General features: G+C 32.9%; 1 protein-coding gene and 1 long non-coding RNA gene across 12 annotated transcripts in view; one reads left to right on the top strand and one right to left on the bottom strand.

Annotated features, from left to right (window-relative positions):
• The window catches only part of LOC146997278 (cullin-5-like), a 181,868-nt gene that overhangs the window by 19,746 nt on the left and 139,700 nt on the right, over window positions 1-22,422 (bottom strand). For 8 of the 9 annotated variants that reach the window (XM_085816264.1, XM_085816262.1, XM_085816261.1 and 5 more), the window contains 6 exons: window positions 22,283-22,376; window positions 21,781-21,911; window positions 15,294-15,401; window positions 9,425-9,489; window positions 9,145-9,271; window positions 7,116-7,301 (listed from right to left, as the gene is read on the bottom strand). In XM_085816264.1, the coding sequence (XP_085672390.1) occupies window positions 7,116-7,301; window positions 9,145-9,271; window positions 9,425-9,489; window positions 15,294-15,401; window positions 21,781-21,911; window positions 22,283-22,376 (711 nt within the window). The remainder of the gene's footprint in view (window positions 1-7,115; window positions 7,302-9,144; window positions 9,272-9,424; window positions 9,490-15,293; window positions 15,402-21,780; window positions 21,912-22,282; window positions 22,377-22,422) is intronic. The other variant, XM_085816266.1, reaches the window with a different exon arrangement.
• The window catches only part of LOC146997279 (uncharacterized), a 240,487-nt gene that overhangs the window by 89,002 nt on the left and 129,063 nt on the right, over window positions 1-22,422 (top strand). The gene's annotated exons all lie outside the window — the stretch shown is intronic.

Below are 22,422 nucleotides of genomic sequence, written 5' to 3'. Positions count from 1 at the left end.
GAGTGCTTTTTCCATCCTTTGCAGCCAACCCAATTCTTCTTCTGGGGTTCTTTCTCCCGTCTGAATGTCACCTTTGCCCTCTGTGGAAGACTTTCTAAGGGAAACTGCATTTTATCTAAACTTTCTTAATACACTGAAGGAGGAGAAGAAAATTATTGGTCACTGTTCTTCGCAACGAATCCTTCTTTTTTATCTCCCAGGGAAGGTGCTCCATCAGTGCGCTAGGAAAGCGGGAGAAATACCTTATACTCCCCCTTTTGAACAAGCCCCCGCAAGCGTTCGGAAAAAAGAGGAGGAAAAAAACCAAAGAGTCAGGAAGGGTGCTGTAAAAGAAAGAATAAAAACGGCATGAAATTGTTGACCTCCCGCTGAAGAAAATAATATTGAACTGAGGCCATACACATAGTAGAGAAGACAGGAAGAAGTTGGTTTTTTGGACTTACTGTACAGCCTCATTAATCAAAACTTTTCTCTCTCTCTCGCACTCTCTTTCTCTCTCCTTTTTATTTCAAATATTTAAGTAAGTCTCAAATGTCATCTCTAAACTCGAAATGTTTTTCATTAGTAAGTATGCTGGGGTGAACTTAGTTACAAAAACAGGGCTCGTGTAAGACTGAGAGGTTAACGAGAGTGTTTGAGAGAGGAAGACGACGAGAAACAGAAGGGTGAAAGAACATGTCATGAAGATTACATGCTAATGCCTGTTTTAGCTGGGCTCGAACCCGACTACATCTTTTTCGGTGATGAATTCATTTTCGAGGTTTCCAATGCCAGCGTTTCGCCTTAGAAAGTCTTCCACGAAGGCATTTTGCCCCTAATAAATACTGCTACAAGACAAATATAAGACAGAGCAGACTTACAGTGAAAGCCCCCGCAAGCGGTCCGCTGCCCATCGGAGAAGGCGTTCTCGTCATGTAACATTGGGGTTCCGGGTAAACAGTCTAAACTTGAAAACAGAATCAAAATTTAAATTATATGATACTTGTATATTAACCCATTACTCTGCAATACCAAAAGCTTCAATCTATTGCATCTTTGAACAATGAAATATATTTTCAACATCAGCAGATTGACGGAACTGGTTTTCTGATTCCCATGGATACTGTTTAGCAATCACATTCCAAAATTTATTAGATTGTTATTCTCTGCGGCTTTTTTCTATCTCTGTGCGATTTCTGTTGAATAAGGCAAGTGACTTATCTCAATCCATTTCCCAGTTCTTATTCTAACACTTTGCTGGCTCTCGCTGAAATTTTATTTCCAGTATATGGCTTCTGTCATGAATAATTTCCTACACACAAATTTTTGGCAAAACAGCATACTGCTTAAATTAATAGATTATTTCTAATACATTTCTCAGCAAATCTAGTGAAGACAAGATGAAAAATGCAAAAAAATTTAAATAAGGTGAATAAGCTCTGTCCCTTAAAACATTCCACAAGAAAAGATCCATTCCCCTCAAAAATGATGCAATGAAAATAAGTACTTGCTCTAATTGATCTAAAAGTTGAGACTGCAAATTAAAAAATTGGCAATCCTTCCTCTTCTCCCCCCCCCCCCAAAAAAAAAAAAAAACTGAAGAGAGAAAGTAAAAGAAAAGAAAAGACAAAGGGAAAAAAAAAAAAAAAAAAAAAGAAGTCATTTTTTTTAGAAGAATCTGCAGCAGCTTCATGGTTTGATGGCCATCTACGAGAACCAGAGTCAGAGATAGTATTTTTGCTGAGTTCCAGCTAATACATAAGCACCAATTTCCTTTCAATAAAATTCTTATGAAGGTGACAGTATACTGAAATTTTCTTTCTACTTTCATATTTGCATCGCGAATTGAACTAACAGAAGTTGTTAAATATTTTCCTACACATTGTTTTTCCTACACTTTATTTTCATTACATTTTAAGTTCCAGCATTTTTTGATAGACAATCATTATATTACAGTCAAAAGTCGTTAATTCGGACACCCATAAATCAGAATGAAATATAATCCGGACCTCAAAGCTACAAACTTTCTGCGCATGCGTCTCTTTGACGCATGCGCATAGGCGTTTACGCGTTCGCGTTAAGATCTTTACGGCTGCGAATATGCGTGTGCGAATGCGCATAATACATTTACGCATGTGCATTTAATGTATAATGGACAGTATAAACTAAGCTAAAATTATCTAATTCGGTTAATGTTGCAGATTGCGTTGTTCCTTAATCTTCGAATTGGATCCGGCTTATTATTTTTTGCAGACTGTTACAGCAATTTTATAAAAGTAAGCTTGAACTTTCAATTATGTCAAATAGAATTTCCGATATATATTTACTAATATGTAAAGGATCTACAAAGCAAAAGTATGTTTCGAAATCCGAAATATGTTTATCAATTTCATGGCCGGAGGGGGACACGCCGCTGCGCGCAATGAATTGGAAATTGATCTGTCAGCACTATCCTTATCTTCAGGGCAGATGTTTTTATTTTATTTGGCTTATAATTCCTTACTAAATGTAGTATTTCATCTCGGTGTACTCCGTCTTTGATATGATTTAAATCAAATTCCTCGTTATTATAAATATCATGAATACACATCAAGTAGTTTTCTGGTTGCAATTTTCTAATTTCAACTATGCGCGTGTTGAAAGAAATGTTTAATAAAGTAAACAAATAAATATTAAGCTTTTTCTTTTTGTAAATTTTGATACCCTTTAGATCATAATTGTTCTTTATTTCATAAATTACGGTTTCATATTTTTAATTTTGTAATTTCTGCATGCCATCTTACCAGATTTAAACTGATCCGGAAAAATCGATAATCCGGAATCACCGAAGTAATGACGAGTCCGGATTAATGACTTTTGACTGTATTTGTCTTAAACTCAGTTTCAAAATAAGCACTCGTGAATTTAAGCTGCAATGAAGAAACTACACTAAAATTTCTACAAAAATACAGTATTTTGGTGCAAAACCACTAAATTTTTGCTTTAAATCTGTTCTTAAAGCAATCACCACAAAATTTTTCACAGAACAAAAGAAATGAAAATTTGTTGTGTAAATAAGTTTCCCGATTTATTTTTTTTAGGAGATAAATACCTAATTAGAACATAAAAGATGTGTGTACATAACTTTTTGAAATTTTAGATCAGCATTATTCTCTGTCTGTCAAAAATCATCAAATTGTGCGAAGAAGGCTACAAAAAATACCGCTTTTCCGCTTAAGAAGAAGAAATTATAGAAAGAGGAATTTGAAAAATCTTTTAGAATCATTTTTTATAAAATCTTTTTAGAATTTCTTGTTTTCAGTTGAAAACCTTCTACAGAAAACTATGAAATATACAGGGTACACTTAAGCCCGATACCACCCGTTTAACTGCCGAACGGCTGCAGATATATTCATAAAATTGTGTCTAGGCTATGTGCTACTTGATGAGACAGCTTACACCTGGTGCCTACTTGATGAGCTAGCTTACAGAGCCACCTGGTGAACAATGGCAGAGTTAGCCTCTCTATCTTAAAAGCAATATGAAATGGGGAGAAAAAGTGAATTACAAAACTGTAGAGCATTGTCGATACGAATATACACCTTATGAATATGAATGCTAAAGACAGAACACTGAAAACGCACATTTGTTTCTTCGCTATTTCCAAAACTGTGACGTCACAAAACTTGAACAAAAGGAGAAAAGATTATTTTTCGGATGAAAAACATGGCCATATCGTGGCACAGCGATGTCGCATGTAATTCACAGTCGAGTGGAGTCTGGTTCAAAACCCATGGGGTGCATCCTTATACTGATTGTCTTTACAAACAGAGATGATAACATACAGATCACGCACAATCGTGTCGCAAAACACATCAATTCAATGCAACTTGAGCTTGGTATGTGAATTTGTGCATTGCAAATAGTGTACGAAACGCCACGCCGTTTCACCTGAGCTATAAAAGAGATATGTCCTCATGCTTGTATGTTGAAGTTCATTATCATGGAGCAATTTTCAAAAAATGATTATTGAGAATCTACTTACATGAATGTGAGCACAAGGAATGATCAGCAATGCAGTTGCATCGGCAATGTTTTCTTGCAGGCCTGCATTCTTCATAAAAAACTATCCTACAGGTTGTGAAACGTTTAAAGGAGATAGGCTGCATGACTAGCTGACTTCGAACTGGCAGACCAGCAAAGGTAGGGCGGGAAGTGCAACTGGAAGATGTCTTATCATACGGCCTCACATATCCAAACAGTAGCACAAGCGAGATAAGTGAAAACTGTGGTCTTTCAAAAAGTTACTTTGGGAAAATCCTAAATGAATCAGGTGCTCATCCATACTGACCAACACCTATTCAGGCATTACTGGGGAATGCCTAGAGATGTTTCACATAATGCAACTTCGTCATGAACCTGATAAATGTCCAGCCAAAATTCTTGGCAGGTTTAGTGTGGACGGATGAGGCATGCTTTTCGCGAAATGAAATATACAATAGGCAGAACACCCATTACTGGGCACTGGAAAAATCCATCATGTTCTGTCAACGTTTGACATCAAATACAGTTTTCAATTAATGTTTGGTGGGGACTTAGAACAGGCTAATTGGCTCAATATTTTACCATGATATGCTAATGGCCTCACAATAGTGAGAACTTCTGTAAGACATACCAGATTTTGCTGAGAACCTGCCGTTGCTTCAACTCCCGAATGGTTGGTTCACCCATGACGTTGAAAGTGAACCAGTACCTGATGGAGGAATCTGGAGAAAAAATAATCGGGTACAGCGGTTTCGAACAGTGCCCCCCCCCCACGTTCACCTCAGACTCCAATGGAGTTTTTCCTGTGTGGATACCTCAAACAACAGGTGTGTGTGACCCTTCCACAAGCACTGCAACGACATATTACAGATGCTTGTGCAAAAGTGTCACCCGCTATGCTACAACATGCAACATGAAGTTCTAACAAGGTCCAGATGTGCATTTTAGGTGAAGTTTAAAACATCAAAAACAAAGATAGCTGGTGATAACTAGTTGTCTTTTTCTTTCTAAGATTGTTTCATGACGTCACAGTTTCGAAAACTGTGAATAAACAAATGCACATTTAAAACATTCTGTTCTTAATATTCATGTCCACGAGGTGTCTTTTTGTACTAAATCGATGATGCTCTAGAACTTTGTAATTCACTTTTTCTTCCTATCTCATACCGTTTTTGAGATAGATACGCTGTTTTCCACCAGGTGGTGCTGAAAATTATCTCACGTAATAGTGCATAGCCACTTTACTATACCTGGACACCACTGACTATAGCCGTAGCCGTTCAGAAGTTAAACGGGTGGTAGTGCACTTTAGTGGACACCCTGTATATTTTAATATTCCAAAATTCCAACTTTTATTTTTAAACCTGAAAATATTACTTTAAATGAATAACCTCAATAATTATCATTCTAAACATTTAAAGGTACTTCCTGATTACCCAAAACCCTACCGAAAATTCTCAAACTCATCGGTGACTAGATAGCAATAATGCATTAGTGAATTTGGAGAGAAATCTTTGTTTGGGTATCCTTATGTGGAGCACAAATGCTTCTCCACATTCTTGTTTTACATAGAAAAATTAATTTCTCAGAGGAAATTACACCAACTGATATTTGTGTTTGGAATACTACCAGTTTTCTTTATAGAATATCTTTGTTGTACATTCCACTGTCCAACAATACATAGAGCAAGTAATTATCGTAAATTAGATATAGGAATATTCAAACAAATTCTAACACTTTTCTATCAATTTTTCACTTCATATGTCTATAAAATTTGGTTACTTAAAAAGTACAACTTCAAAAAATATGAATTTTTGCATTCTCGGTTATTGGCCACACTACCATATTTCTGAAGAACTGCAATACTTTCTTTTTCATCAGCCCTAAAACATCTTATTTTCTTAATTTTTCAATGATGTAAGTATAATATTTAGCTTATGGAAACAGACGAAAATAATTACACAAACTTAGCTAATAAAAGCTGTTTAAATGTTATGTTTCAAAAGCACATTCAAAAAGCTGTGCCACTGAGGGATAAAAGATTTATACTAGCCCTTTATTCAAAATTATAATACCGTTGCATTTTTCTCTTCACGTATCTTATGGATTTGAGTGAATAAGATCACAGCACTTGATGAAAAATAGAAACACAATTTATTGGCCAGTATTATTCAAGACAGCTTCAAAATAATGCTTTTTACAGTCATCGAAGATCTACTACAAACATGCTGGAAGAATCAGCGACACAGCCTTCAGGTTATCTGGCTATAACAGTGGAGACAGCTTCACAGTAAAACACCAGAGTACAGCTCCTGATTCTGCTCGGTCGTTCTCGGTAGTCTACATACTCTCGAGACTCTCCACACTACAACTCGCGATGCACTCGACAATACACAAAAGCACACCTCCCGACTCCTTGGTTCAGTGATTGCCGGAGCTCAACACACTCAAAGATCAAATTTGGCGATGTTCTAACTCAGAATTCCCAAAGAGGCTCTCTCGATGCACTCGACAACCAACTCAGCACTAGATTTGGAGACACTCGCTCAATGAATTGACTAGAACTCTGTGCGAACTGACTCTCCACATACCAGCAGAGTTTATATAGCTTTTGGCTTGTGTTCGAGAACATTCTGGGCTAAACCAGTAAGAATTCGTTTCAGAAGGTTCTCCATCTGTCTATGGCATATAGTCAATTTTGTCGCCAAATGTGGAAATCCTGTCTTCCCTTGCCTTTTTTTGGCAACCCTAAGACTACTTTGCAGAGCAGCTATCTTACTGAGGCTGGGCATTTCGTACCAATACATTGTAAAAAGTTTGAATAATTTTACATTCAAAGAAATACTCACATTTTATTGCACTTTTAACATTTCAAAAAGAAATAAAAAGATATTCCTTTGCCATCTTCTTAAGATACACTTATTAGTTTATCCAACTAGCAGATTTTCCCATTGCAAAAGAACAGGAAATTTGCTGCTTTTTGCAAATTCATATCAAAATTGCACCATTTAAAAAGATAAAATGAAGTAAAGATATTAATATTAATATTAATATATATATATACAATAATATATATTAAAATTAAGCCAGAAAACATTAAAGAAACTACTTACCGACTGTACAGAATGAGATTCAAGGTACTTAGCAGCCCGCTGCTCTTCCTCTGTCAACTTCTGCTCAGCATATTGCATATAGTTTTGAACACCATTTGCTTCTAAATACTGTGGAGCTTTAACCCTATAGAAAGCTTCTGTTGCATCAATGTACGCCTTTTCAAAATGATCTGAATACATCTGCAACTATGTACAAGAATAAGCACATGCTGTTAGTTCTAAATTGAAACTAAAATATTAAACATAAAATTTATTGATTTTATCTTCAAATACTAGATATAGTTATTTACATCTTCAGTACCTTCAAATAAGAAAAATCAAGGATAGGGAAATTTCACCTTCCTTAGCATGTGATTTCATGGTTGAATCCTGGCGACGGAATTGTTCTAATAAATACATAAATGCTCTACAAGTGGCACTTGTATTAAAATATAGTGAATGATAATTCATTACCACTTGGATTTTACATTTGAGTTTCCAACTTTTAAGTTGCCCTTTAGTGAGGGTAAAATGTAAAGGACTTTTCCCTTTCCTTACCATGTACCTTCATGGTTTAATGGGAAGCATGTCTGGCTGGAAGTAACTGGAAGGTTCAAAGTTTGAATTCCAGCAACAGCATTGCTCATTTTTCTTGTTTCTTGCTTAGATAAATATCTAATAGCTCTGCAAGATACCAATCAATTTCGAGGTGCAAGCAACAATAAAATAATTTAGGCTATAACTACAAGCAAGTGCGTGGTGGAACACCAGCATAAGTGGATGGAACAACAGAATATTACCACCAGGTTGTACAGGTATTTCCACTACATTAACTCTGTTTATGTAGATTTCTGCAGTTCTGCTCTAATTTTGAGGGAGGTCACCCTGGAAGATGGCCCGAGGGTCTGCCACCTCCTTTCCACAGCACTGACCACTCGAGAGAAGAGGCTATAACTACAATAGCAATTTTATCCTGGAGGAAGAAGACAAACTTTGTGGGGCAAGCAAAGAATAAGACGTGAAAGTTCACAAAATCCCTATATTAGCAGATTTACAGAAAATTTCATGATGGAAGATAATAATGTTTGGGGAAGGGAGAGAATCTGCTAGAATTGCAGCAGCAACGTTGTAACTAGTACATGACAAAATAAGCATTATTAGATTAAATTTACATTTATAAACCAATCAAATTCTATGAACACATTCAATAAGTTTATTTTTGATCAAGATTATGATCTGACTAGATTGTGTTTTTTAATATTATATCAGATATATGCAGTTTTTTTTTTCCCACTTAAGTAGAACACTTTAAAAAAGAAAAGAAAAAGCATCATTTGGCATCAAAATTGTTTATTGGCACTGATAGCAACAGAAGGCAACTTTATGTAACTTCAGCTGGTTAATTCAAAGTTTAATCTTGGAGTTTGGATCTTGGAGTCAGATTAGTTTGCAGTACATTTTTTGGATATTTTAAAAGAAAATGGCATAAAAATATAATGACATATTTAAATATTATGTAGTAATTATAACAAAATTTAAAAAATCATATATAAAATCTAAAATTTATGGATTTATTTGCATTTACAGAAAAATTTGATAGCTGTGAAGCCTCAGAAAATTCCTTAATGCTTGGATTTTTGATTATTTTGCACTGCATTTTTGCAAAATTCTAATGGAAAATTACACATAAAAAAAAAAGAAGAAGAAGAAGAAAAAGAAGGAAATATTTTGAAATTTGCAAAAAAAAACTGACAGTTTTAAAATTTTAAAAATTCCTTAAAATTCGTGAAAATTTGTGTCATGATTAAGTTAATACCCTCATTAAAACCACAGCAAACGCAACTTTTTTCTCAACACTACTGTATGTAAGATAGTATAAATTGTCTTTACTGATACATAATTTCTTATAATCATGTCTATTACAACTATTACTTAATCTTACTACATGTGAATTTGCAAACTGACATCATACAAACTTCTTTTCAATCATTTTTAATAGTAAATGTCTATTCTATGTTTGAAATAGCAAGAAGAAAATACAAATACATACTACTTTCATTTGTTCCATTTCTTTTGATGTCAGTCTTCTCCTTGTACGTGCTTTCCTAAGCACAATCTCACAGTAATTCGAAAAATATTCAGGATAATGAGACTGTGAACGTGTTTTGCTGCCAGCCCTATACACAAGAAAACATTAATATTCAAAATCAGATCTGTAAGAATTTTTCAAAAATTACTAAAATTGCTTTAAAAGTTGCACTTTGATAGTTTATGTTACAGAGTAAAATAACCAATTTAAGAAATTTACATGAAAACAGAAATAATCTTACCCATTTTGTTTTGCAGTTATTCCTAAACTGAAAATGGATGAATCATTGATAACTTGCTTAAAGGCCTGTGAAGGAAAAATTAAAAATATTAAACAAACAGGGGAGCATTATAATTCAAAATCTGCCTGTTAATATCAAAAAGTAATAAATCTTTCTACTACAGCAAATAGAATAATGGAATTCAATAAGTATCTAATGCAATAATAAAAACCACAATTAAATGCATCACACAGTCCAGTAAATCAAGTCAGAAAGCTTAGAACTTTCTGACTAGGTTTATAAAGTGAGGCATACAAATTTTAAATTAAAAAGAAAAAGATTATGACACAATATTTATATAAACACATAAGAATAATAGTAAATTATCAAATTCAATTAAGTTTGCTCTAAAAAGATTGTTTTCTTCTTCTACTATAGAACAGAATTCTATTGTAACATGTGAAAGTTCTGAGTTTATATTCTTTTGCTATTTTATTCACTTTAGCTAATATCAAAAACCAATTTTGAATTTGATTTGAAAATCAAAGTTATTAACATTTCTAATAAAGTCAAACTCAAAATTTAAACACACAATTCCCCCCCCCCTTTCAGAGTAAAGTTTTATAGATAATTCCACAGTTAAAGGTGAGTATCTTTTATCTAAGCATTAATTCCTTTCTGTCATGTAATTCAATTAACTTGATTGAATGAGTTTAGATTCTTACTTAAATTCAGTTGTCTTATTAAATTAGTTTTGTTTGCCACTGAATTTCATATGCATATATACACATGGCTTTAAATATTTGTTAAGCTAGAAGAATTTTGTTTTTAAATAAATAAATGATTTAAAAAAAAAAAGCAAAGTCAATCTTTCAGTTTTATAAACTGTATATGTACTTGTTATATGCCTTAAAATGAAAAATAATTTTTGCAAACAAAGTTATATAATAATTTTAATCTTCAAAATATGGGGAAGGGGGAAAAAATTTTTTCCATGCTCTCAAAAAATTCAATTTTCTAGACATTGTTGCTTATTAATATCAGACAGATGAAAAATTACCTTAGCTATCAGTTATCAAGCTCAAGATGTTTGCCTAAAACATCATAATAGAAGTACCTAGATATGAGACAGATGGGAAATTTCTCATCTGCCACTTAAATTGAATGTACCTTGAGCATCTCATCACTACTTCAAAGAAAATAAAATTTAAGTGATTTTTATGAATTCTGTTGACTGTTTCTTAAGAACGAAGAATAGTTTCTTATCTTTCATTTTCCGTAGATTTTAGGTAAAGTTCTGTCCAGTTAAAGACTGCTATGAATCATAACTGTCAATGACAGCCATTGAGATTTAGAAATAGTTGCATGTACACTTTGCTATCTTTCCATAAAATTCTGACTTTTGGATTTCAGCAATTTTAATTCTGCTTGCAATAATTTATGTTAAATAAGTATTACTGCTACTAATCGGAATTTTTAACATGACAAATTTTTTTAATAATTTCAACTAATTTAAGCATAGCACCAGAAACTAATACAGTACAAAGTCTGAAATCCTGACATCCATTATCCGGAATGATCTAAAATCCAGACCTCAAAAGCCACAAAAACTTTTTTGGGGGGGTATATTTTTTTTTACACATGTGCATTTGATTTTTCCTTCCATAATAAAACACGTGGAGATTTTCATTTAAAAATTTCGATTCTTAAATTCATTTAGGCACTAAATAAAATAACTTGTTATGGAAAAACAATCATGTAAGCATAAATTTGTGAGATTAATAATTTGGATCTGTAGCTGTCTGCTTGGCATACATCTCAAACCGAAACACTCACCTATTTTATATCCATGATGTCGACCTGGCAAGTCATTATTTATTATATTTTGCTTTCTTCACTGCATGTTTATCAATACATGACAGCTTCAGTAATAACTTATGCAATAATATTTAAACTTTTTTTTATATTAGTAATTGAATAACAAGAGTATGGCAACCTTTTACGCTTAGCAATGATTATAGATTTTTAAATGCTTTAATAAATGTTGACAAGGCAAATTCAACAAAAATTTCTTTTCATATTCTAAAAATAGATTTTGTTAATGAAACTCATAGGCCAAAAGATTACATTTAGTGCTATTTTAATTAAGAATAACTGATATGTTATTCACCATAAACCCAGAAGCGGCGGCATAATTTAGGGAAGACGAAATTTTTAGAATTTGAGGAAGCACCGAGCAGGAAAATTAAGGGATGAGAAGTTTTTTATGATTTAGAATGGATGCAAAGTTAAAGTGCGGTGAAAATTTAGAACTTGGGAAGGCACTTTGTAGCAGAATTTAAGACCCGTAGAGACTGCATTATGTGATTTTAGCGGCGGCCCTAGATAAAGCATTAAGCTACGAACTTTAAAGACATTCAGGTACAGTAGACTCCCGATTATCCGCGCCTACCGCACATTTTTTTTTTTTTAAAAAAAACAAGCGTAAAGCAAACAAAATAAAAATTTTCACAAAACTGAGCGAAACGGTAAATTTGCTAACATCGTGCTTATTTATTGCAAAAATATCCCAGGCCTTCTCGGAACCTTACCCTCGGCCCCTATGATGAGTAAGTGATTACTCACGCTTGCAGTGCCCGCTCCACCGCCCTTTCTCGTCTTAATCTTACTGACACGTTCACTTCCTTTCACTCGCCATTGTTTAGTTTAAGCCTAATAGTGTTTGTGAACCGGTCCGAGTTAAATTTCTTATCTTTTTATTGTATTCAGTGCTTGTGCTTTTTGGTTTTGTGTTTTTGTTACTCATTTAAAATGTCAGGAAAATGAAAGAAGGTTGTGTTGACGATAGCGCCAAAACTAGAATTAATTTCCAAAGTAGCAAACAGCGCTACAAGGTAGCATATGGAATTGGATTACAGAATCGCGGAAACAACAGTGCGTGACATTCTAAAGCAAAAAGACAAACTGGTGAACTTTGCATCAATGTCGGATAGTGCTTCCGCAAAGAAAACGCGAAAAAGTGTGAAAGGTTCTACCTTTGATGAGCTAGACACGGCATTGACAGAGTGGTTAGCTGAAGTACGAAAACAGGGTACTCCTGTAAATGGTCCTATCATTGCGGCGAAGGCAAAAACCTTTTTTGAGTTGTTAGGCCTGAAAGGAAATTTTGATGCATCTTTTGGCTAGTTGACTCGTTTTAAGCAGCGACATGGAATTCGAGAAATTGGACTTCATTGGGAGAAACTTAGTGGTGACCAACAAGCAGCCAACGATTTCCACCATGAATTTGAAGAATTTGTATTAAAAAAAAGAGCTATCTTTTGATCAAATTTAAAATGCCAACGAATCGGGACTTTTGTCGACAAATCGGGAATCGCACTTTAGCATTTGAAAATGAAAGTAAAGCGGCGGGTTATAAAAGCAGCAAAGCATAGGATCACTATCATGTCTTGCAGTAAGGCTACCGGTGGACATAAACTTAAGACTTGTTGTCATTGGAAAGTTTAAAAAAAAAAAAAAAAAAAAAAAAGAGAGATCTTTCAAAGGCACAAGGATAGAAAATTTACCCGTTGTTTACTTTAACCAAAAAAAGGAATGGATGGACCGAAACATTTTTCAAGAATGGTTCGAAAACATCTTTTTTCTTCAAGTGCAAAACATCTTAAATCGAAAAGCCTGCCTGAAAAAGCTGTGCTATTGATCGACAACACACCTTCTCAGTCAGCAACAAGCATGTTAAGTCTTCTGATGGACAAATTTTTGCAAAGTTTCTCCCCCCCCCAAACATTACTGAGCTAACCCAACCCATGGAACAAGTAGTCATTGCAACAATGAAGAGAACATACAGAACCAAGCTGCTAATGACCAAAATTGAAGAAGGTTATCTGAAAGAGTTTTGGAAACACTACACAATCTTCGACAGCATCTACGATATTGCATCTGCATACAACTCAGTGAAACCGTCAACCCTCATAACATTATGGAGAAAACTCATGCCTAATGTTGAAGCCAACAACAACCTAACCCCTTTGAGTTGTAAAGAAGAGAAGGAAGCTATAGAGACGCCCACAGCAACTTTTGCCGATATGGTGAAAACAGTTCCGAGTGGTGAGAACGTTGATGCTGAAAGCATTAACGAGTGGTTGGAGTGTGACGTCAACGAACCTGACTTTGAACGCTTGACAGATGACGAAATTGTGAAGAAAGCAAGGGGAGAGACCGAGAATGAAGGACAGTGAAGTGAAGACGAAGAAGATACTGTGCATATGCAGAAGACTCATGAAGTGGCTTTGCACAAGTCTACAGATTACTGAGCTATTTGGAAGAACAAGACGACACAGAGTTGGCCGAGAAACTTATGCTACGAAAAATGCAATCTCGGATCAAGAGAAAATGCTTCCAAAGCACAAATCAAACACAAATGACTGATTGTTTCAAAAAGGTTAGTTTTACAGTTATGCTTTTGTAATTACATAATACATTACAGTATTAAAACAGAACATATGTATTAATTTTTCTGTGTATCCTTGACGCCTCTCGTAAGTATACAAAACACTTTTCTATTTTCATTAACAAAATGCATTTTAGGATAGTTTTGAGTGATATACTAAAATATTAAGCGTTAGTTAAACATTTCCCGCTGTTTATTTTACATTTTATTGTATATAAAACGATTTTTCAAAGTTGGAATGACTGTTTTTTCTTTTGCTATATCCGTTTTTAGCTTTTTTTCGGATTATCTGCGATTTTTGTTATCCGCGGCGGCCGCACCACCCAATTCCGCGGATAATCGGGAGTGTACTGTACAGCAAACCAAAGGTGAAATTTTCCAATTAACGGATTTTGTCAAGAAACGTGGAGAAGCGGTAAATGAAGATGATATAAAAGAAGTTTTTCATTGCAACGACAATGCCCCAATTATCAATCAATTAATGGACAGCGAAATCTGTAGTATGGTTCAAGATCCAGAAAATACCGCTTCCGATAGTGAAGAAAGTGACAGAGCGGTTATTGAAAATGAAAAAATTTCGATTTATAAGTTAGTTGGTATTCTCCACACAGCAATTACAGGACTTGAACAGTGGAACTTTGTAACTGAACAAGAAATTATGTCTGTTTATAGAATTAAAAAGAAAGTATGAGCACAAAAAAATAAAGCAACTTAAACAACTTACATTGAAAGAAAGGTTTAATAAAAAAAAAAACAAATAAATAGTAAGCTGCTTTTTTTTTAAAATTAATAAATTTTGATACTTTTTAGATCATAATTTCTCTTTATTTCATAAACTCAAATTTCATATTTTTAATTGTATAATTTCTACATGCCATCTTACTAAATTTTAACTGATGATCTAATATCCAGAAAAGTCCCAAATCCGGAACCGCTGAAGTCCTGACGAGTCCAGATTTCAGACTTTGTACTGTATAACTGCATTTAAATCAGGCAAGTGGACAAATGACTGTGGGAACTGCAACTGTAACTAAGATTATATAAAAGCGCCGTCTAGAATAGGGTGTGATCAGACGAAAAGTGAACAATCATGAGGATGGACGTGTACAAAATGTTTTACAACTATTCTTTTACTTTTATTTTCATTCTTATGTAAATAAATTCTAGTTTTAACTTCATGAATTGTAGTCATGTTTATCATCAAGTCTTCCCTACATAACAGATAATGTAACTGAGTGCAATTTTTTGGTCCATTTCTAATCTTCCGTGCCTTTTCAAACATAAACTTCACCACTATAGTCATAATTTTATCTCATTTTGTGCTTTTAGAGAGATCTGAACTAAAACAAAAAAGACAAAGAAACAAAAAAATTTATATACCTAATCATAACTATATACCATATGGTAAATTTTTTAATTATAACATAATATGTGTAATACCTTATCTCTTGATGCTGTGAACCTAGAGTCATCATTAAATGCTTCTTTGACTAGTTTACTAAATCTTATAAATAATTCTATTGCCTGGGCAACATATTTTTCACAGTCCTAGAAAAGACAGTAAACATAAAAACAAATCAATAAATGATAAAATAAAAAGCATTTGTTATATTAAAAGAAAAAGATGAATTTTGTTTAATGACTCAATTTTATGTACTCGCAGATATAATAACACAATTGCAAAAATTTATATTCTCAAAAAACAAAGGAAACAATTTTCATATTGTTTCTTTCTTTAGAATAGCATATTTGTTTAGAAAACCTACAGAAACATTTGTTAGAAAACCAACAGAAAGAATTTTTTTGAGTATTCATAATTTCAATCCTTAGATTATTTAAAATTTCAATGCCTTAATATAATTTATTATTACTCAGGCATGTCTCTTGATACAGCTATTATCTACATATACTTTGTTAAATCATCATGCATCTTCTAATATAACATACCAGTAGTTCTAAGACACATTAGTGATTTTCAGTTCTAATAACAGAGAAAAAGGATATGATTCAAAGAAAATACAATGAATGAAATCAAATGTTTAAATATGTTTAGAAAACTGTTTTTTAATGAGAGTTTGATCTATTTGCAATTTTAAATTCCTATTTAAATTAATAATTTGAAAAATATGCAATTATAAGATCCATCAATTCTAATCTGTTTTTAGTAATGTTTATACAATCGTTAACAAAAGTTGAATCTTAGATTTAAAGAAAAAAAGTATAAATTATTACTGGGAAAAGCATACCTAACTGTTAAATTAAGTTTGCTGAATTAAAACTTTGCTTGAAATTGTTTCCAAAGTTATACATATGATACATTGATAATCTTGACTCGACTGGCTTACAGCTATTCACAGCCTCATATCAATGCTCAAAAGGGTGAATAACCACTTCTGGCACCTTTCTTATACAGTTAGCTGAACAACTGTTCCACCAAATGAGCATATCAACTTAGTATAGTGAGCAAGAGGAATTAAAGCCTCTAAATAAGATGAAAACTGAAAGTTGGAAAATATTGCTAAGCTGCGTGTAAAAAAAAAAAAAAAAAAAAAAAATTGTTGATTTGTCAAGAAAACACATATACAGTAAAAGCTCAATTATCCAGCATTCAAATAATCAGAAAGTTTAATTAACGAGAATATTTTAAAATTTTAGTAAATTCATTGTTATTATTTACAAAAAATTAAATAAATGAGAGACTTTTACAGCCATCATGAAACACACAGGGACTATGACCCAGAATTTTTTTTAAAAATGTCTTCAAAATAGTGATATTTAGTCCAAATAATGGATAGATATGATATCACATTACAATCATAAGATCTTTGCCCTGTTTTTATGGAAATCCAATTAATTTTCAAAAAGCCTTTTTTTTTTCTTTTTGTAAAGAAGGATGTAAGTTAATAGTTGTTTATTTGTTTTTCTTTCACATTTTGAAGGAATGATTAAAATTTGGGACTTGCCCTAGATGAGCAAGCAGTGGGTTATAGAGGCAATGCTAAATTTTTTGCCACAGAGTACCTACCTAAATTTTAAAAATTCCACAGCCCTTAAATTCTATTGCCAGTGCTATTTGTAATCATTTTGGTGCCAACCCTGGAGTAGCATTTATATTTATATTAAGTTATATGATCCTGCCAAAGTGTGTGTTAATGGGCACAATATGATATTTTATTTGAAAAAAAATGGTTAAACACTGGTGATACAACATGAAAAGTTTTGACAAGTAATTTAAGCTTTTTTAGATAGTATAGCCATAACTCGTATCCTGCGATTAACTAATTTAATAAAGAGTAACCAGTTCTTTCAAATTTTGGCCAGAATGATTAGCAGAAATTTGGCAGGATCTCCACCAACTTTCATGGTCTATGGCAGCGGTTCTCAACCTTTTGACTAACGTGTACCATCTAAACAAAAACTGAAAACCTTTAGTACCATCATTACAAAGTACTACTACATCACCACTCTTGAACAAAGCTCAGATCGCATAAATTTACAAGTGTTAGAGAAAAGACTCAGTCAAGATGTTGGGGTTTTAATTTTTGAATTCAATAGTTAAAAATACTTCGCTTCTTTACCACCAATTTTTCTCTTGTGTACCACCCAGAGATTTCACTGTCAGATAAGATGTATTACTTTTACATGGTTAAGGCCTATGACTATAGATCACCTTTTATGTCTGAAATGCATTTTTATTCTTTAAATATTCATGACGTTTAGATAGGCTTTTGATTCAAGCTGATAATAAGCAAGATGGCAGTTTTCATAATTTTATAACAGATATCTTCCCCACATTCATTTAGCTTTTCTACCATGTTTACTTTTATACCTTCAATTATCCCAAATTTTCCCTTACTATTCATTTCCTGAGTTTTCCAGATTGTCGAGTTTTTACTGTAATTATATTATTACTTATCACTTTGGGAAAAAATGCTGAATATACAATGTATTTTGGTTTTGAATAGAACACATTACGGAAAAATCATTTATACCATGCACAGAAAAGCAAAAAATACATATCCAAAGACAGACATACAGTACATGAAAATATAAATACATAAGCAATACTTTAATAAATCCAAGAAAAGCAAATATTATATAACCATTCATTGAGATGCAAACTAGATTTTTTTCCCTAGTAAGGCCACTGCCAGTTTTAGAATGCCTAAAGCAGGTTTGATCTTTCTTATTATTAACTGTGTTTTCAATCCAAGAGATACGACTGTTCACTGTTGGATTTCTAAACTGACAAATAAATAAATGTATGTATAGATTTAAAAATACAGTGATTTATATAAAAAAATATCTTCATAACAGCAGATATCTTCTCTGAGACTGCAATGGTGGTGACTCCAATACATGGTAAATAAGTCACAGCTAGTAGGGTTTTTTACTTATTAATGTGCTGGTCATTTCTGGAAAAATTTTTGTGAGTTTTGCAACCAGTATTACAGTTCCCACTCTGCTGCCATTTTGTAATTAAAATAAAATGAATTTACATTTCATGACATGTTGCAGGCAGTGGAATTGGAATACCTGGAAATATTTGCATCCATTTCTGCTTGTCTGACTGCTCTGTCTGCAGCTCTGTTTCTAACTATACAGTGGGAAGCTACTATAGTGGGGGATTGTAGATATATACAGTTTTTGCATTTTCTTGATAAGAGGATAGCTGCATTTCTTTTATAGGTGGCAGACTAGACATGTAATTAAAGTATATGCAAGTTTTTATGCATCTTGGTACTTATATGAGTCATTGCTACACATATAGTCACCAATTCTGTCTGAAATACAGTTTCTATTACTTTGTCTGCACATTCAAGTACTAGTTTCAAACTTATTTTGAAGAATACAGTATCTACTTTTCACTCATCTGTGTACAGTTTAAAAAACGTATTTTCCAAAATGCCATGGAAGTTGGTGAAAATTGTTAAATGTCATCAACTTAGTGACAAAAATTAGCACTAAGGCCAAGTAAAAGGAATTTTGCTGTATCTCCAGTTCTACAAGAGATATCCTTAATACTGCCACATCAATTGATTTAGAAGTTAAATTGCTACAAAATAATACATAAATTTAAAGACTAACACATAAAGCAGCCACAAATCCTAGATTAAAAAAAAACATAATAAAAAAGCATAAAATTACCTTACAAAAGGCATAAAATAAATAAATACAAATAAGCAACAACACAAAAATATGTAAAACCAAATTATAAACACATAAATACAAATAGCTATATAAATTACAATGACATACACTATTGTAAATCTGTATACAAAGAAAGACAATGATTTACAATACTCTCATATTTTTTAACAACTCCAATACCTGTTAAATGTTTTTTAGTTCACAAAAAAAAATTTAAACAGAGATGACTGTGACTATAGCCATTGGGGATCACAGCTCTCAAACATACAAAAATTTATTAGTTTCAAATAGTTAATTTATACCAAATATATTTTCATTAGGTAGTTTGGTTCCTTATATTTGTGCAGAGTTAGGTAGGCCTGAAACTACTAAAAATTTGGAATATTTAAGGAATTATGTAAGTTAATATACAAGGTGAGACCAAAAAGTGACTCACCCCTCCTTTCAAAAATGAGAACAGCCGATGACCTGACACATGCACATTACGATATTTGGTACGCAACGTTGAAGTTCAGGGTCATTTGAAATTCAGAGTCAGTCAAGTTTCTTGTTTCCTGTTTGTTTGTGCAGTCACTTAAACCTGAAAAGTGTTAGTGCATTGCACAATTTACCAGAAAACAATAATGAAATTCTGTTTTAAAATGGGTAAAATTGCTACATGAACCTTGGAAATGTTTCGAAGTGTGTATAGTGAAGACACTTTATCTCACAAGATAGTATTTCAGTGGTTCAAACTTTTCCGTGAAGGCTGTGAAAGCATGGAGGATGACATCGCAGTGGAAGACCAATGATGAGCAGACTGACAGCAAATGTTGAAAGAGTTAGGAAGTTATTGCTGCAAGATCGCAGTTTGTCCATCCGAATAATGGCAAACAAACTGAATCTTCCTCATGAAATCTTCTGAACAATATTGATGCAGGATTTGGGTAAACAAAAACTTTGTGCGACGTTTGTCCCTCATTACTTAAGCGATGAACAAAAACAGCGGCGATTGGACTCCTGTGGCGACTTGATCAATGCAGAAGATAAAGATGACACATTTTTACAATCAATCGTCACAAGAGATGAAACGTGGTGTTTTGTGTATGATCCAAACATGAAACGCCAAAGCATGGAATGGTGCACTCCCTTATCGCCGAAATCAAGAAAGTTTCACTCCAAAAAATCAAAGGTTAAGACAATGTTGATTACCTTTTTCAAAGCACAGGGAATTATCAATAAAGAATACATACTGGAAGGTCAAACAGTTAAAGGTGAATTTTATTGAAATGTTATGAAGCACCTCCTGGCTCACATTCGTTGTGTTCGGCCCCATCTCCCTGCATCAAGCAAGTGGTTTCTGTTGCATGATAGTGCACGCCCTCATACTGCAATGTGTGTTAGATGGTTCCTCGTGCAGCAAAAGGTTACGGAGTTATTTCACCCTCCTTATTCCCCTGATCTTGTGCCAGCAGACTTTTTTCTCTTTCCATGACTGAAATTGGCACTAAAGGGACACCGATTTTCAAGCATCTCAGACATTCAAGCTGCTGTTACCAAGGAACTTAACACAGTCTCAAAGGACTAAACTATAAAGTTTCTAGATAGTTTCTAGAAACTATAGTTTCCAGAACTTGTATGAACATTGTCAGAAGTGTATTGTAGACAGCGGGAACTAGATCCCGCCACCTACAATACACTTCTGACAATATGCAAATATATAATATTTTACATGTAATGGTATTTATATGTAAATATATAATATTCTGGTATTTATATGCAAATATATAATACAGTTATTACTATGACATCAGTCACCTTACTTTTTGGTCTCACCTCGTGTAATTCCATAGCTCACTCAATAATAATAAACATTCTTACTTATACATATATATACACATACACATGTGTGTGTATATATAGTATATATATATATATCATGTACAAAAAGGATAGAGAATGGCCTTATCAACACAAAAAACTCAAGGCAGTGACCCAAACAAGTTTGAGAAACACTAACTTAGAGCATAAAATATGATAAATCAATCATGACTAATGCATGGATAAAAGCAATATAAATTTAACTGATTTTCAGCCTCCTTATCTATCTATTTTCCTACATACAAATTAATCTTTTTTTTTCTTTTGTTTTTTAAATTCTGATTTACATATATTATTTCTAGCTTAGATAAATGTAACTTGAAATCCTTTCCCAAAGAACTGATCCAAACAGCTTTCGATGCAAAATATTGGAGGTTTCCTCAGATGGCCAACAGAAGTAGGAAAATTGCCAGTGTTTGGTGTGGGATATAATAATTGGTCTTATTACATTATCCCTATTTCTTCCCCCAAAGAATTGACATGCAGGGATTTTCACACCAAATCCACAGTTTCTAGGAATTAGGGATGGGTTGTTTCTTTGTTTAGCACTAGATTAATGTAATTTGATAACTTCCTATTTCTTTAGCAATTCTGAAGGAAATTTCAAATACTGCCATTATTTTGACTGAAAAGCACTGTAAAAGGTATCATCATTAAAGACTCTGAAAAAAAATGTAAGTTAAGTAAAATATTTCATCCCATCAGTAAAAGATATAGAATACAATACTATAGCTAGAAACTAATATCTGAATTAACTAATTTCAAAAAGAATATTGGAACAGGAACTTCTCTCCCAAAATTTCCATAACTCTTTTCACTTAATTAATCATATAAATTATGAGTCAAATTCCATACGAATGAGCTTAACATCATCAAATATTAATACATAATGCAATTAATTACACAACATAAATACCTGAGTAATAATGGGTGCAGCAGCCTTCATTTCAGCTAAACCTTCACTAATAATATAATGCTCTAAATCTCTTAGCATAGGACTAATACCATCTGAAGCTTTGTCCATCAATTTGAACATCAACTGAAGCTCTGAAATGCAATTCCGTTTTAAATTAAAAACTACAGAATAAACAATGAAATTGGAAGAAAGAAAAACATCCACAAAATTTTCATTCTTTAAAACTAAAGAATTTAAAAAACTAAAGAATAATGTAAATTAAAGAGTAATATTAAAAACTAAAGATTAATGTATTATATTTTTACAAACAACAGCCCTTTTCTAAAAAATAATTTTCAACTCACTTGTCTGCTATCAAAATTACGATAACAGTTAACTAATAAGCTTTTACCTACATGCAGATAATAAAGTTTTAAAATTCATGTTAAGTAAGTCTTGTTAAACTTACTTAACATGAATTTTAAAACTAAATTTTAAACTAAGTAAGTTTAACAAGACTTACTTTCTGCCTCATGATTTTTTATCATTGCTGGACATTCTGCTAAAATAACTTCTTGAAATGTTGTAACAAGCAAATCTACAATGCATCTGGTAAACTAGCAATAAAGAAACATTTATTAATTCTGCATTTAAAATAAAACT

The sequence above is a fragment of the Stegodyphus dumicola genome, chromosome 5, assembly GCF_044657685.1.
Source record: "Stegodyphus dumicola isolate Sdum_Otavi_A_Nest chromosome 5, ASM4465768v1".
Taxonomy (NCBI): domain Eukaryota; kingdom Metazoa; phylum Arthropoda; class Arachnida; order Araneae; family Eresidae; genus Stegodyphus; species Stegodyphus dumicola.
This window is presented reverse-complemented; position numbering and strand designations above follow the sequence as displayed.